This window comes from Cololabis saira, chromosome 18, assembly GCF_033807715.1.
Source record: "Cololabis saira isolate AMF1-May2022 chromosome 18, fColSai1.1, whole genome shotgun sequence".
In the NCBI taxonomy this organism is placed as follows: domain Eukaryota; kingdom Metazoa; phylum Chordata; class Actinopteri; order Beloniformes; family Belonidae; genus Cololabis; species Cololabis saira.
In genome coordinates, this window is record NC_084604.1 from 13,756,526 (window position 1) to 13,784,458 (window position 27,933).

At 42.8% G+C, this 27,933-nt stretch overlaps 1 protein-coding gene across 1 annotated transcript; it reads right to left on the reverse strand.

The window, feature by feature from the left end:
* Nucleotides 1–1,308: 1,308 nt before the first annotated feature.
* Nucleotides 1,309–15,538, reverse strand: unc93a (unc-93 homolog A). Its single transcript, XM_061746734.1, has 8 exons — nucleotides 15,222–15,538; nucleotides 13,340–13,521; nucleotides 12,262–12,491; nucleotides 10,425–10,550; nucleotides 10,099–10,310; nucleotides 6,906–7,041; nucleotides 6,663–6,794; nucleotides 1,309–1,761 (listed from the first exon to the last, which is right to left on the reverse strand). The coding sequence occupies exons 1-8, from the start codon at nucleotides 15,309–15,311 to the stop codon at nucleotides 1,472–1,474; spliced, it is 1,398 nt and encodes a 465-aa protein (XP_061602718.1). The 5' UTR covers nucleotides 15,312–15,538; the 3' UTR covers nucleotides 1,309–1,471.
* Between the last annotated feature and the right edge of the window lie 12,395 nt (nucleotides 15,539–27,933).

The window sequence follows — 27,933 nt, forward strand, 5'->3', positions numbered from 1 at the left end:
CTGTACTAACCTAGGCAAGGCAAGTGTATTTATATAGCACAATTCAACACAAGGTAATTCAAAGTGCTTTACATCGACATTAAAAGCAGCAAGACATAATTAGACAGTAAATAACAAATAAAATGAAATAAAATTATGAGAAAAGAAGTTAAAATAATAAAAAGCACAAGTTGCTGATTTAAGAGTACGCTTAAATAACAAATAAATGAAATGTAACCCCTGCCTCTCGCCTGAAAATAGCTGGGATAGGCTCCAGCAGACCCCCGTGACCCTGCAAAGGATAAAGCGGGTATAGATAATGGATGGATGGATGGATGGATGAAATAAAATGATAAGAAAAGAGGTAAAATAATAAAAAGCACAAGTTGTTTAAAAATAAGGGCAGTAGAGTACAGCAGGTAAGTATTTAATTTAAGAGTACGCTTCAGTAAACAGTAATGTTTTCAGGCCTGATTTAAAGGAGCTGACAGTTGGAGCAGACCTCAGGTCTACAGGAAGTTTGTTCCACCGGTGAGGAGCAGAATAACTGAACGCTGCCTCACCTTGCTTGGTTCTGGTTCTTGGGAACCACAACAAACCAGATCCAGATGAACCTCAGGGGTCTGGGAGCTTCATAGGAACTAACAGATGATTTTCAATTTCAATGATTTTCCCCAAAAATGGCAGATTTGATATTGGCCTATAGTAAGTGTTGTAGCATCCAGATTAGATTTTTTTTAGAAGAGGTTTTATTACTGCAGTTTTCAAGGCCTGGGAAAACTGGCCTGTTTGAAGAGAAGTATTTATTATCTGCAATACATCCGGAGCTATGCAGTTAAAAACTGTTTTAAAAACGTTTGAAGGCAGAATATCAAGACAGTGTGTTGTGGGCTTTAATTTTGAAACCGTTTCCGTTAGGGTTGTGTAATCTAAGAGGCAGAACTGTCCCAGCTTTACTAGTCCTAGTCTAGTTCTGTACTAGTCTAGTGAAGTTCTGTACTATTTTGATGTGATGTAATCTTGCTAGTAAAGTAGCTAAAAGATATCTCATGTGCATCAAAAACAAATATTCAAAAAAGTTAAATACTTCTTAAAAGAAAAATGTTGCGACAACTTAAAACAATTATCTCAATACTTCAGTACCAGGAACAAGGGCCTGAAGCTGGTAGTGTTCGTGTCTGCAACCTTGCCTTCATTTTCACTGTTCTTTGTAAAATGGGGATGGTTAATGGTCATGTTTATGATTAGCTGCTAAAGCTAACTGGTTATAATAGACCAGCTGCAGAATAGGCCCCTCCCATCCAAACAAGGAATACATTTACAGCGAGACACTGTCAAAAGATTTATAATCGACAAAGCAGTCCTTGAAATATTAACATATTTACATTTAATTGTGACGGTTTTAATACATGATGATTAATAAATGTACAAAAAGAAAAAGAACCACTGATTAGCAGCTTAGCTAATGTGAAGGCAATCACTGGGGATATGTTTACATATATGTCTGGGCGATGATCTCATCTATCTTTGTGTTGCTGGTTTCAGCGTGTCTTTGGTAGAGTGCGTCTTCGATGGGCTCTGTGGGGTGCTTGTGCTCGTAGTACTCCACTATGGGGTAAGTGATGATGGTCAGCACCAGAACAGCGAGCAGGATGTATAGTTTGTATTCCAGGCACAGAAATGTGCTGTAGGCAAAGGCAATGACGAAACCCAGGGACTCCCACATCCTGTAGTTGGCAAACGCTGCCTCTTTGTGCCTTGGGAAGAGGACTCCGTACAGAGCTGCGAAAGAAAGAGTGTGAACGTTACAAGAAGGAAAAGAGCAGCCTTTGTAGGTATTTCCGTCTCGGGTGTTCAGACAACAGTTGAAATTAGACGATGCAAATGAGCGACGAGCAGCAGTCTGTTGACCTTCATCAGCTTCTGAGGAGCTAATGAAGGTCAAACAACATTTGTCTTTGCAGCAGAGATCATCTTATATTCTGTCCAGCATTCAGATTTTTACAACATTGAACCATAAAGAGCTTCAACTCAGTGTCTTTTACATGGACTTTATTCTCTGCAAAGTGTGTCAACTCATGACATCATAATGCTGCCATTCCTTCCCAGGACTCTTAAAGGGATTGTGACATGAAAAACACATTTTTCTTGATTTTTTGTGTTTTGTTGGGTGTCTTGACATCAATTACACCCAAAAAAAACGAACTTTTAACATTCGGTGTATTGTGTGCTTTCTGGGAGTTTCCGCATAATTATGCAAAAACGGCGCATCTGGTTGGGTGGCGGACCTATACGTATAGGTCCGCTAAATCACCGCCCCCTCCACCCAGCTCCCTGCCCATCACCTATCTTCTCTCCGCCCACAAGACAAATCACCCGAGCACTGAGCCGCGGGCTGGAGGGAGAGAGACGTCTAAGTCTCTCCTCTCCACCCGCGCTCTCCTTTTTTTTCCGCCTACGACCTCAGATCAGACGAGACAACCCGCTGAATTTAAGCATATTACTAAGCGGAGGAAAAGAAACTAACAAGGATTCCCTCAGTAGCGGCGAGCGAAGAGGGAAGAGCTCAGCGCCGAATCCCCGTCCGAGCGGTGGGCGTACGGAAGACCGCTTGCCCGGTGTCGGTCGGGGGCCTGAGTCCTTCTGATCGAGGCTCAGCCCGTGGACGGTGTGCAAGACAAAATCACATACCATTGATCCACTGTCTGCTGTGTGCGTCGTGGACGAACTTGTTGTGGACTATCTTGAAGTAAAAGATCTACTTCGGGATCTGATTCGGGGTCGAATAAATGCGCATTAGCCGCCATTGTATATATAAAAAAAAGTTTTGGAATAAATAAAAACTATTGCCGTGTCCTTCGGTGTTGCTATGGCAGCGTGAGATGCTGTGAGGAAAAAAACTAAGTTTTCGTTCATCTGAGGGGGGCGGGGAGTTTGGGGGAGAGGAGGAGTGGAGGATGGGGGGGTTGGGAGGAGGAGTGGGGCAATGATTGACAGGAAAGGGGGAAAAGGACGCGTTTTTCACTGTGCAAAAAACACCGTCATAAAAAAGCCAGGCATGGAGTACTGGAGGGAAGTTTTGCTTGTTACACCTTTTTAGACACATTTGAGGGATATTGGCCAAGACTTTTAATAGTGTTAAAAGCATGTTAAAAATTATGTCACAATGCCTTTAAAAGGCCTTCTGGCACTGATGATGTCCAGTGATGATGTGTTTCTGTTGTTATTGTAAGTTTCAAGTGTGCAACAGTTTGGGGTTGTTGTTTTTATATTTCCATTTCAAAATCCCACACGTGCTCTACTGGGGACGGGTCGGGACTGCAGGCAGGCCAGATGTTGTACCTCACCCTCTTCACTTATAGACAAGTTTTATGCGCCAAGACCTGGGCGCAGCCATTACGCTACACAAATGCATTTAATTTCCGCCGTAAGTGATTTGCGCAGCGTCTACCGGTGTAAACACAGTGGCGTGGACGCTAGCCCTAAAGCAAAGACTCGCTGCTCGTGAGCTTTTAATGTCGACAACTATGTCATTGCAGGGGGAACACGGTTCTACTACTTTGACTGGAGATGGCGTTACTCTCCCCCACCCGAATTCAGTGAGGAACTGGGAGGAGAACATGACGCCGCCGCCCAGCATAACGTACAGCACACAAGCACACACACAAGCACACGCACACACAATCATCATCACAACAGGCTGCTACATTGCATTGTATTTATGATGTAGACTAACACACACACATACACACAATTAATGTAGCTATGGTGGGCATTGTTTGTTCCATCTCCAAAACCATCAACTGCCTTAGCAAAATACCAATAGCAATGTTAGTGTATGACAACTTCTTCATGAGTAACAGTATTGTCAGCTTCATAGCTAAAGTTGCTGAACTTACCCTCAGATTCAAGTGTTTGTTTCTCTGGGGGGAGGCAGCAGATCCGCCGGGTGAGTTTACGCCTCTTTGGCTGGGGAGAGCGATTGTAACCCAACCACAACTCAGGGAAAGGATTATCCTTTGTTGGTTTTTTGTCAACAAAGTGATGCGAACAGACAAAAATGTTGCAGGGTGTTTTTTTTAGCTTCAATACCTTCAGCCAGGTCCTTGATTCTGAGTCGGTATCAGGCTTGCGAAAAAAAGTCAACAACGGAGCGCATGGACATTGCCTCTTCGTTGCTGGTTTGTGGTCGTAGCACTCTCCATCTAACCACTCGTTCAGGGGCTTTCTCAAGTTCTTACAACCAACCACCGCACACGTCGTTCCTTTGAAATATCCATGTAGTTGCTATATCCTCTTTGACAGAGCTATGTCGGCACTCGGCACAATGCTAGTCCGCCAGAACGGAAGTGGATTGCATTGACGGGAGGACTTCAGGAAGTAGAGCGGAAACGGCTCAAAAACGTGTCTATACTGTACTTGACGTATTGCCCTGCATCGGTCGAGACATGCGTGGACATGCGTGGACGTCCCCGGACAATATGTTATTTTGACTGTGGCGTATTTAGCTCTCAAACATCAGTGTGTGAGACCTGAGCTCAGTGCGGGCCTCCCGGGGTTGGTAGAGGGGAGCAATGCCCAGGACTGTCACTTAGATAGAGCACTGGGTGATCAGTGTTGTGCACGAACGCGTTCAAATGAACGTGTTCATTGAACACGTTCATAACTGTAAGAACGTTGAACTGAACGCAACATATTTGCAAATAAAGAACTTGAACGTGAACTTGTTCAGATCTGCAGGTCACGAACTGAAAATTTGAACTGTTCAGATTATGTGAGTTTCAGCGTCACTGTTTAGGTCCAATTACAGAATACATTTCACCAGCGGGCGGCGTGCATATTTAAAATACTCGACGAGACGACAACTTCACACTACATTACCCACAATGCAGCTCACACTAGCATAGCAACGGGCACCAGCTCCATGGAAACGGTGGCCCGAGCCCGGTGCATCTTTACATGACTAGTGAAGAGAGAGACGATGCAGACGCAGCGTCAGCGAGCCGTCAGATGATGATCCGCTTATCATTATCTGCCAGAATTTTACACATCGTCTCCCAAAGAGTCGGACGGTAAAAATCTAACCTTTCTGTGCAAATTATGTCCACCTGCGCTGAGAAAACAAGTCTGAGCGTCTGCCTCGTCAACTTCACATTTGAAACGTCATGTGGAGTTAAAGCATCCGTCCAGTGTGAGAAAATATCTGCAAGTCCTTGACAATCAAAAAAAGTCATCAGGGAAGACCCAACAGCCCCGAACGACCCCATTCCCACTGCTGCACCTTCAGGGGGTTGATTTCCCAGCAACAGGTAGACACACTGATAATGGACTACATTGTTGGAGATTTACAGCCTCTGAGTTGAAAAGCCACTAGGAGAATACATGATTGTATACAGCAGGGTCTCCAACCCTGGTCCTCAGGACCCCCGTCCTGCATGTTTTAGAGATGTTTCCTTGCATCATCACACCTGATTCTAATTAATGGCCGTCATCAGCTTGTCATCCAGGTCTGCACAAGTCTGTTAATGACAGTCATTTTAATCAGGGTGATGAAGCAGGGAAACATCTAAAACATGCAGGACAGGAGGTCCTGAGGACCAGGGTTGGAGACCACTGGTATACGGGGAACAGTTTTAGGATAGGGGGGCGTTTCATCCGTACTTCTCACCTAAAAATATTGAAATAAACTGAATTTGAACTAGTTCAAAATGAAAATGGTGAACTATGAACGTGAACTGTTCATTTTTAAACTATGTGAACTGAACTTTGAACTAGTTCATGAGAAGAATGAACTTGCACAACACTGTGGGTGATATAATGGGGAAAGAATCGGGATAAATAATATTAAAAACAAAAAAAAAAAACAGTGTGCTTTTCTGTGCTCACAGAAGGGAAACGACCCTCGCCAAGGACACTGATGCAACCCCAGACCATCACACGCACTGAAATTTGGACTTTTTGTTTTTTTGCTGGTTAAAAGTCTGAATAGTCCTCTCGGATGGCTCATGTTTAGTGCACAGCACATTGTGCCCATTTCCTTCATCTCAAATACTGGCTCGTTTGACTTGAACGCGCATGTGGTGGTCCACTCCAGACCCCTGCAAACCCTTAACCGAAAACCGCTTGAAGCGGCATCTGTTAATTGTTAAGATACTGTAAGGTTTGGTTTTGGCCTGTAGTTCTATGTAACACTTGTGAATGTAGCTCTGAATTATGGTGCACTGCAAGCATTCAAAGTACTCCTCCTTCTAGTGGTTGTATGAACTATTGGAGAACATTGTCTCCATAGGTGTCCAGCCGAGACTTGCGCCCTTGCTCTTCACGCCAAGAAATTCAAAGTTCTGATGTTGTCTGTACTTATTTCCTCTTTAAGATGCAGAAAATACACAAACCTGGCTCTCTTAAACCTAAACAAAAAGGATAAATCCAGTTGATGAGCGAAACCTTGAAAAATATTGGGGTTCTTTTGATTTTTGTTTTCCTCTATAACCAAACCTGTTGACCATGAATATCCAATAGTTGTAACTATGTAATCTGTTGTGAAAAAGCATGACTACGTCAACATTTATATTTGTTCTTGTGTAGTATCATGTACCTGGATCTTCGTGTAAGCAGTGAAGCAGTGAATTATGGGTATAATGGTGATATATTGTGCATGAAAGGGGGTTACAGAATGCTCTCACCGTTAGTCTGAGTTTGCCAGATCGCGTCTGCCATACCCCACAGTGCAGGAAACACAAAAAAGATGGGCAGCTGGTCAGGATGAGGCCTCCAGTACAAGAGAGCGATTATGCACGCAAAGTTGGCCGCAGCAGCTGAAAATGAGCAGGTAAATATTAAAATGTGAATGATGTCCAAGCTGGAGGATAAATTATCTTCTACATTAAATGTAAATCTTATCTCTTTGTAACTGTAGGAGGTTTTACCCAGAAAGAAGAGCGGGGCTCGCCCAGAGTACCGAGCAATTTTCCCAAACAGGAAGGAGAAAAGAGAATTTGAAGCTCCAAAACACATCATCACGAATCCAACGAAGTGGATTCCCAAAGCGCAGGTCACATAGTTCTGCAACAATAAAACATGACTATCATCATGGTAATCCTAAAATATGACGATTATTTCCAGCTAATTTTCTTCTGAGGACATTAGTCACGAATTCAGAAGAAGACACCCCTCTTTAACGATCGCACGCTTCCTATCATGTGAACTAAACCCCATCCACCCCTCCATCTACACCACCATCCACCCCTCCATCTACACCACCATCCAAACACCATCCACCCCTCCATCTAGACCACCATCTACCCCTCCATCTACACCACCATCCAAACACCATCCACCCCTCCATTTAGACCACCATCTACCCCTCCATCTACACCACCATCCAAACACCATCCACCCCTCCATCTAGACCACCATCCACCCCTCCATCTAGACCACCATCTACCCCTCCATCTACACCACCATCCAAACACCATCCACCCCTCCATTTAGACCACCATCTACCCCTCCATCTACACCACCATCCAAACACCATCCACCCCTCCATCTAGACCACCATCCACCCCTCCATCTAGACCACCATCCACCCCTCCATCTAGACCACCATCTACCCCTCCATCTACACCACCATCCAAACACCATCCACCCCTCCATCTACACCACCATCCACCCCTCCATCTACACCACCATCCACCCCTCCATCTACACCACCATCCACCCCTCCATCTACACCACCATCCAAACACCATCCACCCCTCCATCTACACCACCATCCACCCCTCCATCTACACCACCATCCAAACACCATCCACCCCTCCATCTACACCACCATCCACCCCTCCATCTAGACCACCATCCACCCCTCTATCTAGACCACCCTCCACCCCTCCATCTAGACCACCATCCACTCCTCCATCTAGACCACCATCCACTCCTCCATCTAGACCACCATCCACCCCTCCATCTAGACCACCATCCACCCCTCCATCTAGACCACCATCCACCCCTCCATCTAGACCACCATCCACCCCTCCATCTAGACCACCATCCACCCCTCCATCTAGACCACCATCCACCCCTCCATCTAGACCACCATCCACCCCTCCATCTACACCACCATCCAAACACCATCCACCCCTCCATCTAGACCACCATCCACCCCTCCATCTAGACCACCATCCACCCCTCCATCTACACCACCATCCACCCCTCCATCTAGACCACCATCCACCCCTCCATCTAGACCACCATCCACCCCTCCATCTAGACCCGTGATTCCCAACCCCCGGTCCCCGGACCGGTACCGGGCCGTAGAGCTGTTCCTACTGGGCCGTGAAATTGGCTTGTGTTCCGATCATAATTAGGGCTGCAACGATTCGTCAACGTTGTCGACAAAAAGCGATAATCAAAATTGTCGGCAATTGTCACCAGACGTTTTTTTCCCAATGGAGTGAGGCATCTCACTTAACTTCACCTCACCCTTCACCTCATACAACCTGCCGAGAGCCGCGCTGCACGACAGCTCAGCGCAGCTTTTTTTTTTTTTTTTTTTTTTTTTGCGTCTCAGTGCAGCTGCGGGTAACAAAACTTCAAAAGTTCGGGAGCATTTTAGCCTGGATACGGCTTATAAAAAGAAGACTTGCAAGGTCTGCAGACCTTGCTTATCACGGTAGCATGTTGGTAATGCACGAGCAATTGAAGAGAAAGCACCTCGGACAGTTGAACGAAACGGACTCGCCTTGGTAAGATATTAAGCGTATTTTGGCTTTAAAAGAGAGCTTTAACGTTATGCCTGACTGTGCCTGACAAAAGTATTTTAAATTAAATGCATGCAGACCGATGAAGAGCCAAGAAGCAGACGTGTTCCTGCACCAGACGACTGCGCTCACTGATCAATACTGCAGCTGATCTGTGATTTGAGGCTCTCCATGGTTGATGGTGACGGGTTTGAACATACCAGTTCAACCCAGAGTACGTCCTGCCATCCAGAACCAATTTACCCACTTGATGGAGAAGACGTTTTATTTTATTTTATCATTTATTTTTTATATCACACAATTGCCTGTCCTTAAAAAATGAAAAATAATGGACAGAGGTTTATTTATTTATGGATTCATGTCTATACTGACTGATCACTGTGCTTGTCCTTGATTTTTTAGTACGACATTATGTATATAAAATATGGATTTGTTGAAACACTCGCCAACGAAGCAATGAACCCAACCAAGCTTCAAAGACACTTAAATACAAAACATCCTTCTCTCAAAGACAAACCAGTGGATTTTTTCGAAAGGAAAAAACGTGAGTTAGATTTGCAGAAGCAAGTTTTAAAGGCCACAGCATCAGCTAACGTCGCTGCAACGAGGGCTTCATATCTCGTTGCTCACCGGATTGCAAAAGCTAAAAAGCCCTTTACAATTGGAGAGGAGCTAATACTGCCCGCTGCAAAAGACATCTACCTCGAACTTTTGGGGGAAAAAGCAGCTGGCAAAATGTCGCGGCGGTCTGGCAATTGAAATAGGCTGTTATTTTTGTAAAACGAGTCGCCACCTGTTGGTGGATAAATATATGCACCTGAAACCATTGTAAAGTTAGTAAAACAATGATAGCCTGCATTTTAAAATGCATTGTTTTTTTCTAAAATGTTTATTAAAATTGACATAAATTGTCAACCGGTCCCTGAGCTTTTTGTTTATACTTCTGCTGGTCCTCGGCACAAAAAAGGTTGGGAACCCCTGATCTAGACCACCATCCACCCCCTCCATGTAGACCACCATCCAAACGCCATCCACCTTCTCCATTTAGACCACCATCCACCCCCTCCCTCTAGACCAGTGGTCCTCACTCCTGGTCCTCGAGAGCCGCTGTCCTGCATGTTTTTGATGTTTCCCTGCTCCAGTAAACCCTGATACAGATGTGTCACCAACAGAACTGTGCAGACCTGGAGGAAAGATTGGTGATGACCACTAATTAGAATCAGGTGTGTTGATGCAGGGAAACATCAAAAACATGCAGGACAGCGGCTCTCGAGGACCAGGAGTGAGGACCACTGATCTAGACCACCATCCAAACACCATCCACCCCTCCATCTAGACCACCCTCCACCCCCTCCAGCCCCACCTTGGTGTACTCCCCGGAGAGGAAGCTCTGCTCGAAGCCGCTGTACATGGTGAGGGGGATGAGCGTGAGGAGCCTCCAGTCCTTCAGGAGCCGGAACGTGGCCAGGAACGTGTGGCAGAACGGTTCCCGGTTCTCCCGGAACTGGCTGGTCTGCTCCTGGTCAATGTTGTCCAGGAAGATCGCCACGATGAGCATGGCCAGCACACCCACGCCTAGCACGAGACAAAGCACACGCTGACCATGGACGTTTCTTCTCACTTATGAAAAGTTAGGATCAGCGTCAGGAAATGGCATGGATGTGTTGGGACGGTGGACTGTGGTGGTACCGATGTAGCAGCCGACGAGCGTCCACACCAGCTCCTGCGTGGGTCTGGTGGAGGTACCGCTCGCCGACACGTTCAGACCACAGTCGGCGGCTCCGCAGGTCTGCAGGATCTCCTCGGGGATGTCAGCTGTCACAATCAAAGGCAAAGGCAAAGGCAAATTTATTTATAAAGCACATTTCACATTATGAGCATGGACTCAATGTGCTCAAAATACATAAACAAACAAACAAACAAAATTACAAGTTTACAATAAAAGAAATAGATAACAAGGAAGTATGACAAGAGAAAAAACAATAATAACAACCATAATTCCATTTTATCAAAAGTGGGATCACCCAGCCAATCATGTAGAGTTTAGTCAAACGCCTGTGCAAAAAGGTAAGTTTTTAGTCTGCTTTTGAAAGTGGGCACTGTTGGAGCAGACCTTAGTTCCTGCAGAGAGTGTAGTAGTGACTGAAAGCACCATGAGCAGATCTAGTGTTAATTCTAGGTATGATGAGAAGACTCTTATTTGATGATCTAAGGGATCTGTCCGGTATGTATTCAGTCAGCATGTCAACCATGTAGGAGGGAGCTAAGCCATTCATAGATTTAAAGACAATAAGAAGTACTTTAAAATCTACTCTTTGTTTAACAGGGAGCCAGTGAAGAGAGGATAAAACAGGAGTGATGTGTTCATACATCTTGGTTTTGGTTAGAATTCTGGCTGCAGCATTTTGAATAAGCTGGAGTTTATGTAACACTTGCTTTGTCAGTCCTGCAAAAAGTGCATTGCAATAATCTAATCTACCGGAGATAAAGGCATGAACCAACTTTTCAGAGTCTGATTGTGACAGAAAGCATCTTACTTTAGATATATTTCTAAGATGATAGAAGGCAGTCCTGGAGACATTAGCTATATGTGTTTCTGGAAGTCAAGATCAGCATCTAACATAACACCCAAGTTTTTGACAAGTTCACAAGGTTTTACTGACAGAGTAGTTAATAAAGGGAGAATATGTTACCTCAGAGCACTTGGACCAATTAAAAGAATCTCTGTTTTTTTCTTCATTTAGCTGTAAAAAGTTTGTTGCCATCCAATACTTGATATCTGTAATGCATTGAATGAGGTCATTGACTGGGCTCAAAAACTGGATTTAGTAAATAGAATGTAGCCTATCCGCGTTATGCATAACAATTGTTGTAATATTGATAGCTGTTAATTTAAAAATTGCACGGTGGGTCAAATTCTGGGTTTCTGGAAAGAATAACAGACATGTTGTTGGCAGAGTAAAATGATTAATTTATGGGTAGACGCATAGGCAGCAAGTCAGCAAGGGCCCGCCCCTGTAGAGCCTGATAAGAGTTTTAAAACTGTACTATGAAGTCAACCTGGCAGTATCATCCATGCACCCCACCCTCTCTCCACCCTCCCACTGACTGAACTGAATGCCGTAAAAAACGAGAAGTTTGTGTCCTTCTACACCTTCTGATGTTTTTCCTTCCTAAGCAAATACACTTTTGCTTTTTTTTTTTTTTAAACTATGTTTCAAAGTAAATTTAATTCTATCTGTTGTGAATATTTTCTAAACATTATAACAGATGGGACATGAGCATCAGTAAGGTTTCACCTGGGGCCAAAGCCTGCGTGAGCCCACACCTAGAACCACCCATGGACAGCTAACAGACATCTGGACCTTTAATTCAGCCCAGCGAGAGAGAAGTTAAACCACTCCTGGCGTGGTTTCATCAAATTATACCTGCCTGCATAATCTATCAAAAGTGGAAACAAGTTTACAACTTTACCACTGAGCTTCCAACATGCTCCTCTGTATATTTCAGTTTCAGTTCTGCCCACCTATATTGGTGTCCTGTCCAAAGATGAGCGACGACATGAGGTTCCCCCACACGGCAGACGACTGGAAGATGAAAAAGAAGATGCCAAAGTAACTGTTGATCACGTCAGAACCCTTTTTGCCGTCTTTGGCGGCTTGCAGGTTCCCAGAGATGGTCAGGTATGTGCATTTAGCCGACCACAGAGGGGAGCCGCCCAAACCCAGGATCACCGAGGTGGGCATGAGGGTGTACCTGTGTGAGACAGCAGACCAGAATTCATCTACACTTGATAGATCTATTAGGCCGTGCTCGTCACATTTTTTGGTTTTAATTTCATTTTATGAGTTCCAGACATCTGAGATTGTTTCAAACCAAAATTTCAACAAACACGATTTAGATTCTGACGCTGTCACCTATTAAATGTGCCTTATTTAAAGGGGACCTATTAGTGCATCTAATACCTATTTTAAACAGGCCTTGAATGTCTTAAAAACAAGCTTTTGATTGTTTTTGCTAAATAAATTAGAAATTCAGCCTCTGAGCCATGTCTTTATCTTCCCAGTCTCTAACCTCATTATCTATGCAGGATTCTGAGTGGGCGGGGCTATGATAATGAGGCACTGTGCTGATTGGCTGCCTGAATGACGCGATACACCGCTACGAAAAAATGGCAGAAGCTCCGGCCGGCTGAGTTGTTGTTGTTGTTCCGGCCAGAGTTAGTTGTGCGGTGGTTTCACGCATCGCTCCCGTCGTTGCGTAACGAAAGGGAGCAGAATCTGAACGGCTCGTAGAAGCCACATCACACTGGATGGCTCATCCGGGCGGCTGTACAGACACTGCAGAATTTGGTTGCTTTCCTCCTTCTCTGAGTTGGCAGGCTGAGGGGAGACCACTTTATATATGTTAAAGCAATAAAAAACGTGTTTTTCATAATAGGTCCCCTTTAAATTAAACACACAAACAAACTCAAAGTTATGATAAACTGATTTCAATTTGAGTTTAATCAACATCTAGACTTTAAAACGTACCAGAATAATCCAATAACTAGCTGTTAAAAACAAACAAACCGCTAAGACAGCCCACATGAATGTCAGTATTACCATCCAGGGTAAAGATTTCCAAAAGAGTATGAGACGTAACAGGCCATCCCAGCGACAATGGTCCATTTACAGCCCAGGTTCTTGATCATGAGGGGAGGCAGGAACATGGAGGAGACGATGATGGCGGCATAGATCACACTCAGTGAGGTTACACCCATCCCCTCCTCTGCATTCAGACTGCTCTGTACAAGAAAGAAGTTACCGTTCAAAATACAGCCGGTCCTGATTCTTCTCTTGGATTCTCTCGAACTGGAAAAAACTATTTGAAATTGCAGTAAATTAAAATTGTAATTTACCGCAAATTTGTAGTTCTGAGAAAGTTAGTAAAGTCTGTATGTAAATAGACATGTACATACAAATATATATGTGTGTATATATATATATATATATATATATATATGTGTATATATATGTGTATATATATATATATATATATATATATATATATATATGTGTATATATATATATATATATATATATATATATATATATATATATATATATATATATATATATATGTGTATGCTGAGTGTAAATGCAAAATCATTATAAAGGAAATAAAATGATCGTAACTTTAATGTCTAAGGTTTTTATACAGAAAGTGATGTAAGACAGAAAAAAATGTAAATGACACATTATTTAGTACTAAAAGTGGTCTTAAATGTATCACTTAAAGAAGGAAATTCACTTCATTTGCAACTTTTTTACTACTTAAATGATTAATTAAATCTGTCAATCAAACTTTATTTGTATAATCCTTTTCTTTAAAATAAATGTATACACTCATACATATATGTGTATGTAAATAAATCACAATAAAAGTCAAAAATATTCTTAAATCCTAGATTAAGAATAGCAAACAGTTAATTAAAAGTTAAATTAAAAAGATGAGTCCTGAGACCTCCAGCTGCTCTCAGGTCCTCACAATAGTAAAAGAAGGTTGTTTTTTTATCATAATTTTTTAGTCTATGGTTAAAATGTTCCACCAGAAGACCTGAGAATCCAAGAGGCTCACAAAATGTAATTCAAATCTATTAAGAGTTTTATAATCTGGTAAAAGGATCTTAAGATCCATTCTAACGGAAACAGGTAGCCCGTGCAGAGACTTTACAACTGGGGCAATATTAGTCAACAAACTGAGCCGCTGAATTTTGAAGTATGTTTCACAGTAAAACCAGAAAAAAGAGCATGTCAATAATCCAGTCTGCATGTAATAAAAGCATTAACCAAAGTCTGGAGAGAGAAACGACATGACTCCGGAGAGGTTTTCCAGGTGATAAAAAGCCTTCCTGGTGACTGTTGATACGGGCATTATACTGTAAGTCCAGAATGACAACCAGGTTCTTCTACTTGATTTCTTTGACTCGGTGCTGCGGCCAGCAGGCTTCGTTAGATAGACGACTTCACTTAGCATCTCGGCATCAACCAGGACAAAATTCTTCAGGGTTTCCTCACGTGAAAAAAAGGCTTTCTGGGAACTTAAAATCCAAGCTCTGATATCGTACGAGGCTTGACTGAATAGCAGCTATTTTATTTGTGAATTGGACTGAAAAATGTTCACATTTGGCAACAGAAGTCTCCCTGGCTGAGATTATAGGAGCGGGAATAATACAACTTCAGGATTGTTCTTACGGTCAGTTCCTAGTCTGTGTGAGTCTGTCTTGCATCTTTAATTGCCTCATTATAAATATTGAACTTTTCAAGGAATCAATGTATCCATAACTTATGTTTTCACCATCTTCGACACTATGTATTACTTTACGTAGTAAGTGGTAATGTGAATATCTCACTCTATAAAGCACCTCTTAAACAGAGCTCAGACCTTTTGGTGTTTTTGATCAATAGCAGTGTTTTTCCTGCTGACTGCAGCTCTTTCACCTACCTGTAAACTCTGTAGGCCTCCATATGCCGTGAACAGGGACAGGAACCCAACGGAGACCACCAGCACGTTCTTGAAGTTCCGGCTGATCATGGCTGCTTTTAAAAATGTATAATGATAATAATATAACAATAACAAAACAAAAAAAAAAACTCAACCGACTCTCAAAATATTGGGAAAAATAGAAGTGTGTAGTTGCTGAGGTTTGAAGTGAGAGGAGGCTCTGTCTGCTGAAAGGGTTTCTGGTAAACGGATATAGCCTACTGTGAACATCTGTGGTTAAAGTCCACCCATCACACGCACACACACGCAGCCTGCAAGGTTCAGTCGGGGAAGGGTTGCATGGACAAATCTTTTATCTTTAAATTGGTCATAACAGCTTTACTTCCTCCTCTCTGAGTCATTAAAGATATTTTGACCAATAAGATGATCAGACTGCATTGCTTTATTTTCTTTTTACTCCACCTACAGATGGGAGACCTTGCGTCCCATCTACAATTATATACATATTTGTATATATGTGTATATATATATATATATATATATATATATATATGTATATATATATATATATATATATATATATATATATATAGTATATATGGCATGCCGTTCAGGAAATTAATATTTGAATATATTGAATGAAACTCCGAATATATTGAATGAACCCCGGATATATTGAATGAACCCTGAATATATTGAATCAAATTTGAATATATTGAATGAACCCCGAATATATTGAATCAAATTTGAATATATTGAATGAACCCCAAATATATTGAATCAACTTTGAATATATTGAATGAACCTTGAATATATTGAATGAACCCCAAATATATTGAATCATCTTTGAATATATTGAATGAACCTTGACTGACGTCATCATTACCGCCATCTTGTACATCATATTTGCTGCTGATTGTTAGAACAATAAACGTTTCACGTTTATGTACTATTAATCACGTGATACGTTTGTTGTTTTGGCTGGAGTCGGGCCGAGCTGAGTCTCTGTGACATGTTCCGGTTGTGAACTGGCATCACCATGACCCAAAACATGGATAAAGTTACTCCACTGTTGAGCTTTCTACGAAATCGCGGTGTACCAGAAGAGTTCCTCTCACGCATGGAACAAGAACATGTAAGTGTAGAAAACTTCTTGTAAAAACTCTATTTCACTGCTGTCAAGGCTCAGTCATGCAGCTAGTATAACCTAGTTAACTTAGTCAGCCAGCCAGGGTTACCGTCATTACTGAGTGTTAAGGGGTTGAGTTGCCGCGCGGTGACGCAATTCTAGCAGGGATGCAAAACTCGGTATAACACCGGTGCAGTTACAACAATTACCAGGAAAAAGAGATGCTGCTGCTTCAGGTCCTCTGTATGAACCGAACTGAACCTACATTCAACCAGAATGACCCAATTTATACAAGAAACCACATCTAACGTTACGTCAAAACAATCAACAGTTATTGGGCTATTTATAAACTGTTTATCCCATACATACAGCCCAACATCTGCCAAGTAATCTGTCAACTATTTAGCACTTTTAAAACAATATTACAAAGTGCACAGATTTAAGCTTTAGGCCCCAGTATAGTTGTTAAAGGTAGCCGTGTGTGTGTGTGTGTGTGTGTGTGTGTGTGTGTGTGTGTGTGTGTGTGTGTGTGTGTGTGTGTGTGTGTGTGTGTGTGTGTGTGTGTGTGTGTGTGTGTGTGTGTGTGTGTGTGTGTGTGTGTGTCCATAAGAGAGCATATGTCTGCATGTTCTTACTGGTATTTTCTTCTACAGGAAGAGCTGCAGCAAGGTGCGCATTTGTGGAATACCCACATTATCCGCAACAGCAGAAATGCAGTAGCTCCAAGTGGACGTCCAATTCTTATGTACACCATCCCTCGTCTATTTGGAGGACAAGATCACCTGAAAGAGGTCTCTCAGGAAGCAGTGGAGGCTTGTAAACAAGAATGCCAACAAAGAGGACCTTATCCTTGTGATGAAACTGTATTCAGCTTGTGTTGCCTTATAATGGCAGATAAATTCTTACACCCTTCCTGAGAACATACATTAGCCTTATAAATGTGTCTGGAAATCACAGACAAGCATTCTGACCTGCTGACTGAAATCAAGTGTACTGGTTGTGCAGGAGTGTGTCTATGTTCCCACAGCTCTATATTCTATATATCCTAAATTAATTTTTTAAAGACATCTGTTTCTGCACTATCAATCACAGGGCAATAAACACCACTGGTAATGAAAAAGACACAAATACCAGTCAAATTCCAAAGAAATTATCAACCTTAAATAACCATGGACATTTGTTTGTTTACAAATATTTGCATTAAGTAGGAAAAAATAAAAATTGGGTGACAACACACTTGCTGTCATATGCAACAACTTGCTGATAGACAGTTTGGCAGATGGAAAATGTATAAGACCAGTTTGCACGCCCTAATCTGTGCAGAAAAAGAGAATATCTAAATGGGTTTAACAAAATATTTTGCCTGCACTGCACATCTGCTCACTTAAAACTATCAAAAAGGGGCCGGGCTCCTGAGTCCCACGCGGCAGTAGAGTTCATACAGTGCTGTGTCCTGCTCATCATGAGAAGAGGTTCTTCCTGCCCAAACCCTGAGACTGTTGTGTTGTTTGTATCCCTTTATTTTTTCACTGTTGATACCAAAAACATTTGTCAACCTTCATGTTTCCAATGTGGATTTGTTTTTAATCTTATTTGGATGACAATAATCAGTGAAACTACTAACACTCACTCACTGACAGATTTGTGTCAAATGCCAAAATATGGAAAATGTCAAAATCATAAATAAAGAATAAATAAAACGTGTTAGATCAAGTACATTTGTCATGCACTTGTCATTATTTCCATTCATATAGAACAAGAGAGGTTTTAATTTCCTGAACGGCATGCCATAATACTGTGTATATATACTGTATATATATATGTACTGTATATATAAGCAATGTAAGAAATATGGGGATACTGAAGTCACTGTGATTATTGCTGCTCTCAAAATGAAACAAACTTTGTGGTTTTCTTCAAATCATCAAGTATCTGCAGACTGAAATCAAACGTGAAGCGTTTCACTCGGGCCCAGTGCTGCGAGTGCTCTCGCTCCGGCTAACAAGAAGGCGTTAATATCGCCAGTGAACCTTCAAGATAAAAAAAAAAGAATTAGATTGCACTTTCAAAATCTGAGAAGTGCTTGATCTGGTGTGGTGATGACCCTCTGGAGCAGCATCTGCCCAGCTGTGCAGCAGGAATCCTCCAGGAATCCTCCAGCAGAAGTCCTGGAACCTGCTGATGATCACATCATCAAAGGGAAGCGGTAAGGGGGTATATGATATTGCCCACACACTGACTGATAGCAAGACTGGAAGACACCTGGAATGTTAATTATGTTAATTACTTTATTGAATTATTTTCAAAGTGTAGCAAATATTTTTTTTTCGGCCAGTTTCATTGGTTACTCTTTTTTTTTTTTTTTTTACAATTCTCTTGCACCACAATTCAAAAGTAATGTTAAGATATGAAACATATGTTCACTCACAAGTGAGGAATGTTTCAAGAGGACACTCCTTTCTGGAGAAGGGAGATGGTCCGGTCCACCGTCTGTCGGCGTCTCTGGATCAGGGGACTCAAACTGAAGCAGTTTGTGGGCTTCCTTGGCTACTTTTAATAACTGTATTTATGTAAATTTGAATTTCAATGAACTGGAGGAAACAGAACTATAAGCGAATGTAAGCTAACACATTTTATTTGATTGGGATATGACTGGATTGAATTAGACTGTATTACATTTGTTAAATTTCTGTGTGAAAGGCCTAAATGACATTTGTTGTGATTCGACTCGATACAAATAAAGTGAATCGTAACCACGGCCGTGGACCATTTACCACCTACCATGATATACTTGGCCAAAGTACAAAGGACATTGACACCGGCAGCATCATAAAAGTGTTAAACCCCTCTATGACAGGATTGCTGTGTTTATTATTCCCTGACGTTTCCTAATGGTTTTAGTTCATGAAAACTAACCAATGTAAATTCTTTGAAAAGGGTTTGCACACCACTGACAATTTTAGAAAACGTCTATGACATAGTGACATACTTTATTCAACTGGCTCAATAAGTAACAACAAAACACTGAGTCTGTCATACATGCGGAGCTGTGATTATCATAAAACAATAACTAACATCATCACTACGATATCTATTTGCAGAGGGGGAAAAGTATGATCATGTATAAAGATTATTCAGAATAAACCATGTTGTTGAGTAGGACAATAAACTGATATGATTTGTGTTTATGCATCACCCACTGAACTTTAGACTTGCATAAAAGCATTACCCCCACAGAAACTATTAAAACTGATGATCATATATGGTGCCATATACTCTATTTTTATGGACTGCCCCACCCTGCTGCTTGGAAATAGTGTGGTGTGGCTGTGTAAGTGTTCTCTTTTTTTTTAAATCAGTTTCCTGATATACACATGTGATGTCATGTCCTTGAAGACCTACTGGTTGATGACAGCGAAATCAGCACTGATTGTAAACTGATTTACGTATGAAATGATAAATGATCAATCAACTTCTGTAATGTTTGCACTATAAGGCACTTAAAATCCTGAATTTTTCCTCAAAAACCGTCAGCGCGCGTTATAATCAGGTGCGCATTATATATGAATACTTACTGACCTCAAACTAGTTTTATGTGGTACACTGCTCAAAAATCTGTTAAAATGTTTTAGTGTGACTTTGGTAGCCACAAAGCCGCTCTGCTTAACTGATTGTCGGACCATTCAGCTGACACTTTAAAGTCGGTCCTCGGTTGGATATGGGCTGCAACATCAGACAACGTTAGACAATGTTAACTAATTACTGTAATCTTTCTAACAATCGTAGGGATTCCCATTAACAGTATGCTCAGCTGCGTCATCACAAAGTCTATTGTCATCTGAGCCATTGAGTCCAAGGGAAGGTCTTGATTACTTTGGTCAAAATACCTTCAGGATGTCACATAATGACACTGTTTTCAGTCATGTATTCATGTTGTTTGCAGGATTGATGCAGGATTTGCACTCTGATCTACATCTGTGATGTCACAGTGGTTATGCAAATCTGAAACGCTCACTGAATTACATTACATTATTTTTTTGCAGGAAAATTATCATTGTTATTATTCCCCCAACCAATTAAAATCTCACTCAGAAGTTATAATAAACTACAAGTGCTGCGATGCAACACCGAGTGTAACCTGATGTGAGGTGTGTGTGTGTCTTGGACGTTTGGCACGTCCAGCGTGTGGGTGAGGAGTTTCAAAGATGTTTCAAGGGTGTGGAAGTTATTGGCTGTTTACACATTCAAACATAAGCAGTGATAATGCGATACACGGCCATAACTCTAGATTACACTAATGATTACCCTACAATTGAACTTGAACGTAAACTATTGTAGATAACTGATATGACAACCTAAAGAAAGATATGGGAAAACAAACACACAAGATAGCAGTTTAAGATATACAGTAAGACTCCTTTAAGACAGCTGTGGCACTGAAACAGTGAAGCTTTACATACGGCGTCAGTCAAATAATCTTATCAGCTGTCTTGAAATATTTTGCCTTAAATTGGACAGAAAATTGTGTTTAACCACAAGACAGAGCAGAGTATTTAGTTTAGGCTGTTGTACACAAACCGTTACAGTATCTATCCCACGTAAACAAACTCATCTCACATAACTTCCAGTTCTCAGTTGTTCTAATGTTCAAACTGCACCCAAAAGGCTCCTCCAGTTATATTCTACAAACCGTGTCTCCTCCCAGCAGTCAACAGCCTTCCCTCTATTTTACTCCCTGTACCTCCCACTTTACCGGTTCCTAGGGTTTTGTAGTTTTTGCAGTTGGAGCTCCATCACAAAATGACAGATGTATTTCCTTTATGCTCTCTACAATGAAGGTTGAAACATTAAAACATTGATAATAATAACAACAACACCTCACAAGAGTCAGAAGAATGAGCGATTAATCACTCCCCTTAAGGAATGCTGTATCTATTTAAGAAGAATTTAAAAAAAAAGCCATGCATACATTAATACACATGACAGAAATGCAGTTCACAGAAGTTCACTGTGCACGCAGCGGTATTTGTATCTGACATTCCTTTGAGATGACTCAGAGTCAAGTTAACACAACAACAGACATCTGACCACAGTTAAACAGAGACTTGCTGATTGGCCTCTAAAGCTGCAGATGAACCCTCCCGGCATATTTAGTGTATGAATAGCTGGACAGCGCTGCAATAACGCCACCTGAAGTTTTCTATTGCCTGAAACTCCAGACAAAGCCGCCACTTTCTCACTCTTAAACCAGTGTGCATCTTCATCATGAGTTATTGAAGTTTAATGTAGCTGCATGGTAACTTTGTAAAACATATTAATGACTCAACAACATTATTGATTCAAGCACACAGACGTGCACTTTTCTGGGCCCACATGCAGAGACTTCTGGGTATTAGAGTGGCAGACAGGCAGGTATGTCTGGCCTCCTCCAGATATCAGCTGAAAGCTCTGTGAGCAGACCAGCTTAAAGCACTTTAATAACACACTTCCTTGTGTGTGTCTCTGCATAGAAGTAGTGTGTGGGTTGGGGGCGGGGGGGAAATGTGTGTGTGTTTGTGTGAACCACTAGAGGACTCTGTTGAACACAAAATAAAGACAGATTGTTTGACATGAAAAGTCCCAGTTACATTAACAGTCAGTTGTGTGTTTAATGTCCCAAAGAAACATATTGTTCAAAACTTTTTCCCTCCTCAAATGTTAATTACTAATAATTCATATGTTTTCTCCATAGTCTGAGATAGAGAAACCAGTAGTAAACCCATTATGTTGTAAACTAATATTTTTGAACTGGAAGGGCGGGATTGGGAGGAACGACCATCCAATCTGAAGCCAGTGGTGATGTGAGTCGGTGGAAGGAATAACTGGAAGACCTCCTCGATCCTGCCGACGCAGCTTCCTTCCTTTGAGGAAGCAGAGCCCGGGGACTCAGACATGGGCTCTCCTGTTTCTGGGGCTGAGGTCACTGAGGTGGTTGAGACGCTCGTAGATGGCATGGCCACAAGCATGGATGAGGTTTCCCCAGAGCCCCTTAACCCTTCAATCCTGCTTCTCTGCAGGAGTAGGACTCTGGAGAGGAACGGGTTACGACTTTGGATGTTGAGGGGCTGTCTCGGTTGACACGCCTGTTCAACATTGGGGACATTGGGGATAGTGCCTCTGGATTGGCAGACGGGGGTGGGACTGAAAGGTGGATCGGAAGGTGATCTCCAACTACAGAGAGATCACACTCCTCAGCCATCCTGGTAAGGTCTATTCAGGGGTTCTGGAGAGGAGGGTCCGTCACATAGTTGAATCTTCAATCCAAGGGGAACGGTCTGTTTTTTGTTCTGGTCGTGGAACGGTGGACCAACTGGGCGCCTTCAATAGGGTCCTGGAGGGGGCATGGGAGTTCCCCCTGCCAGTCTAGGTGTGCTTTGTGTACCTGGACAAGGCATTCGTCTGTGTCCCTTGCGGGACCCTGTGGCGGGTCCTCTGGGATTATGAGGTGCCATAATCCCACACCTTGGTCCGCATTGCTGGCAGTAAATTGGATTTGCTTCCAGTGAGGGTGGGACTCTGCCCAGCCTGCCCTTTGTCACTGATTCACAGTGGAGGGCTGGAGGGGGTCCGTTTTAGTGACCTCAGAATTGGGTCTCTGCTTTTTGCAGATGTTGCTATGGTTCTGTTGGCTCCATTGGGCCATGACTTGCAGCTCTCTCTGGAGTGGTTTACAGCTGAATGTGAAGCGACTGGGGTGAGAGTCAGCACCTCCACGTCTGAGACCATGGTCCTCAGAGGGAAAAGGGGTGGAGGGCCCTCTTCGGATCTGGAATCAGATGCTTCCCCAAGTGAAGGAGTTCAACTACCTGGGGGTCTCGTTAACGAGTGACAGGCAGAGTTGTGCATCACTGTGGACGCTGCATTAGTCATGGTAAAGAAGGTTTACCAGTCGGTCTACGTTCCCACCCTTGCTGTTGGCCACTACTGTCGGTAGTGACTGAACAATCTAGACCACAGATACAAGCTGCCGAGATGGGTTTCCTCTGCAGGGTATGTAGGCTCTCCCATAGAGATGGGCTGAGCAGCTCAGTCATCTGGGAGGGGCTCCGAGTAGAGCCGCTGCTCCTCCACATCAAGAGGAGCCAGATTAGGGGGCTTGAGCATTTAATTCAATTCAAATTCAAAAATACTTTATTAATCCCCCAAAGGGAAATGAACTTGCAGGTTAAATATCTTCAAAGAGTCATTGTAAAGGTTTATTGCTTTGGGCAGGAGGGATCTCTGTTACAGCAGGTCTGAAGAAACCTCGTACTCTGTTGCTGAATCACTGTGTCGTGAAGAGGATGCTCATGGTGTTTCATGATCTTCTTCAGTTTATAAAGTATCGCCCTTTGTACAATCAGCTCCAGAGCCTCAAGAACAGTCCCCAGAAATGAGCCAACTTTCTTTGTCAGTTTCTTTAGTTTCTTTGAGTCACTGACTCTGATGCTGCCCCCTGATGCTGAAAGACCTAAGCTTCCTCGAGAAGTACAGTCAGCTCTGTCCTGTCTTATAAATAGCATCAGTGTTGTATCTCCGGTTCAGTCTGTTGTCAAGGTGAATACTGAGGTATTTAAACCCCTCCACCACCTCCACTTCTTCTCCCATAATGGAAAATGAATTGGACTTCATCCTGGCTCCACCATCATCTGCCTCGTCTTGTTCACATTCAAGATGAGATGATTGTTCCCACACTCTGCGACCAAAAAAATGTATATAGCATCAATTACAACACTAGTTGTCTCTAGGCACTTTCCAGAGACCCAGAACATGACCCCCGAGCAATTATTACATAAACATAACATAAACAATGGCAGGTAAAAATTCCTGTAGTGGAAGAAAAACCTTAAGCCAAACAGTGGTAAGGAAAAACTCCCCTTTAAGAGGGAAGAAACCTGGACCAGGACCTGGATCATAAGGGGGGGCCCTACTGCCTGCATCCTCTTTTTTTCCTGTTGAGGAGATCTTTCAGGTTATCCAGGGTTTATTACTTCGTTAAGTCGTGAACTTTCAACGCTCTTTTCTTCGTGTATGTGTGATTTTTTTTTTTTGTTTTGTTTTTTTTGCACAATAGTTGTCCTTATCTCTTTGATTCACTGTGACCGGAAAAAGTCGGATAAACCATTCAGAAAAAGATCGCAAATTAGCGGTCACGGGGGATATTGCACCGCGGAGAAATGGAGTGACGGAGAAGTCCGAAGGGTTCATGACGGCGTCACGGCGACAGCGTAGGCTTTGCGTTGGTTTGACGCAGAACCATAATTCAGGCTTCAGTCACACACTCAGTGATGGCATTGACTCCATGTCATCTGGTTAGGTTAGGATCTGGGGGGAGACCCAGAACACACAGGAGGGACAGTGTTTATGGGCTGTCCTGGAAACACCTTGAGATCCCTCCAGATGACCTGGATAAAGGGAGCAGGAAGTATGGACTTCCTTGCTTGGGCTACTGTCTCTGCAACCCAACCCCACATAAGCAGTAGATGAATGTGTATATTGTGAAGAATTTGGTGTCTTTTTTTGGGGGGGGGAGGGCAGAATTATACAGTGCTGTTGAAGATGGTGAGGGGGGGAGTGGCGGTGGGTTTTTCCTGAAGTCCACTGTCATCTCCACAGTCTTGAGCGGGTCTACTTTAGTGCTGATGGTCCGGGTGCTGGATGTGATGCTCCCCAGCCTCACCTGCTGCCTCCTGTCGCTCAGGAAGCTGGTGATCCACTGACAGGTGGAGGCAGCACGGTGAGTTGGGTGAGCTTCTAGTGGAGGATTAGTCAATGAACAGGATCCTCCCGTAAGTCCCTGAGGTGTCGAGGTGACGCAGGATGTGGTGCAGTCCGATGTTGACTGCGTCATCCACCGATGGTGAGGAAGAGGACCCACAGAAGCTGTAGATATCGCATACATTTCTTTTTTTCACATTTTTGACTCATGGAAGCATGCATTCCTAGTTTTAGATATCGCTACAACTCTACAGCCCGGTGAAAGATGCCACAATCCTGGTCTGAGGAGCTCTGACTGGTATTTTTGTTGTAGTTTACCACTGGTTATTTCAAACAGTGAATAAAGTGGCTATGTAATGTTAAAGTTTCCTAATCACAACTGCAGCTTAATTACAAGAAAGCTGCAGTTTTTTCTTGTCTTGAGCTGTGCATACCATTTAGAGATTAAGAATATGATAACGATTATAATGTCTTTTGATGTTTCTGCGCGAAAGTTGCTTTGTAAAGGTGACATCTGCGAAAGGAAGAATTCATTACTCCTGACTGAGCTGGGTCGAAAAACACACACACACACACACACACACACACACACACACACACACACACACACACACACACACACACACACACACACACACACACACACACACACACACACACACACACACACACACACACACACACACACACACACACACACACACACACACACTTTCTTGTTTCTGTTCTCACCCAATCCCAGGGCTGCCTCCAACAAATCCCTCCTGGAATCTCAGACCTGTGTGTGAACTAGACTGCGGTCTGGCTGATATGAGTTTTTAAAGACTGAGACAAATACTGATCCTGAAATATACTCCCTCCACAGCTGCACACCACGCAACCACCATGACTAAGCAGTATCTGACATCCAACTAGGCAAAAACTAGACAGGGAACAACCTGAAATGAATGTTGATTGCAATTATCAACAGCATATTCTGTACTTCGGTGTGTTATCAGCTGACCAAAGTTCCCGTAACACAATAAGTATGCAGTGATTCAAACGGCATCACTTTAGCTGTACCAGAATGCAGCGGGTCACGTCTGATTGTTTATAAACTTGGTATTAACCATATATAATGTATACACACCCTCACCACACAGACAGAGGATTACTAATCAATAATTAGGGCCCGAGCACCTTCAGTGCGAAGGCCCTATTGTATCTGTAGGAATTTTTTTTTTTCTTTTTCTTTTTCTTTTTCTTTTTCTTTTTCTTTTTCTTTTTCTTTTTCTTCTGACAAAAGGAAGGCCTTTTTGCCCCCCTAAACGTGCCCAAAAAGTCAGCAAATTTTGCATGCAAGTCAGGCCTGGCGAAAAATTTGATATTTAATGGTTTACATTAATGGGCGTGGCAAAATGGCTCAACAGCGCCCCCCGGAAAACTTTGTGACTCAAGCCCCACGATACGGTTTGACGTACATGCACGAAAATCGGTACACACCTGTATCAGTAAACAACTTAAAGAAAAGTCCCTTGGCGCCATGGCCGAAACCGAACAGGAAGTCAGCCATTTTGAATTAATCGTGTCACTTTGGCGCAATTTATACCATTCCTTCGGCAGTTAATACGGCCCGAACCGTAACGTGCACCCAGGTGTGTTATACATCAAAATGTGCGTCTCCATCCTGCGACTACACGCATTACTTTTCTCTTTCAAAAGCGTTACCGTGGCAACGCTAGACGCCAAAAAGCGCGCCCACCCTTCATCTGATTGGTTCAGACCGAAAAAACTTTGCGCCTCAAGCCCCATAATACGGTTTGACGTACATGAACGAAAATAGGTACACACCTGTATCATGTCGCAACTTAAAGAAAAGTCTCTTGGCGCCATGGCCGAAACCGAACAGGAAGTCGGCCATTTTGAACATTCTGAATTAATCACGTAATTTTGGAGCAATATATGCCATTCCTTTGAGAATTAATACGGCCCGAACCGTAACGTGCACCGAGGTGTGTTATACATCATAATGTGCGTCTCTATCCAGCGACTAGGCGCATTACTTTTCTCTTTCAAAAGTGTTACCGTTACCGTGGCGACGCTAGACGCCAAAAAGCGCGCCCCCCTTCAACTGATTGGTCCATATTTGATAGTTCCCCAAAAGTCACCATATTTTGCATGCAAGGCAGGCCTGGCGATAAATTTGATATTTCATGGTTTGCATTAATGGGCGTGGCAAAATGGCTCAACAGTGCCCCCCGGAAAACTTTGTGCCTCAAGCCCCACAATACGGTTTGACGTACATGCACGAAAATCGGTACACACCTGTATCCATACACAACTTAAAGAAAAGTCTCTTGGCGCCATGGCCGAAACCGAACAGGAAGTCGGCCATTTTGAATTAACTGTGTAATTTTGGCGCAATTTATGCCATTCCTTCGGCAATTAATACGGCCCGAACCGCAACGTGCACCCAGGTGTGTTATACATCGAAATGTGCGTCTTAATCTTGCGACTACGTGCATTACTTTTCTCTTTCAAAAGTGTTACCGTGGCGACGCTAGACGCCAAAAAGCGTGCCCCCCTTCATCTGATTGGTCCATATTTGATAGTTCACCAAAAGTCACCAAATTTTGCACGCAAGCCAGGCCTGGCGATAAATTTGATATTTCATGGTTTGCATTAATGGGCGTGGCCTAACGGCTCAACAGCGCCCCCTAGAATACTTTTCTCTGCCATAACTTTTGAAAGGTTTGACATAAAGAGTCGTGGGTGGTGTCATGGGACTCGGTATTGAGTCCTTGACCATGATTGGTGAAAATTAGCCCCGCCCCTTCTTCTGATTGGTTGTCCCGATTTTCTGCTATA

What these genes read in the sequence shown, in the direction of transcription:
- unc93a (XM_061746734.1), bottom strand. Translation starts at nt 15,311, where the DNA reads ATGATCAGCCGGAACTTCAAGAACGTGCTGGTGGTCTCCGTTGGGTTC. An exon ending in GGAAATCTTTACCCTGGATG is followed by an intron (nt 12,492 to 13,339) that starts GTAATACTGACA and finishes TGTCTCACACAG; the next exon opens with GTACACCCTCATGCCCACCT. An exon ending in AGCCCCGCTCTTCTTTCTGG is followed by an intron (nt 6,795 to 6,905) that starts GTAAAACCTCCT and finishes GCTCATTTTCAG; the next exon opens with CTGCTGCGGCCAACTTTGCG.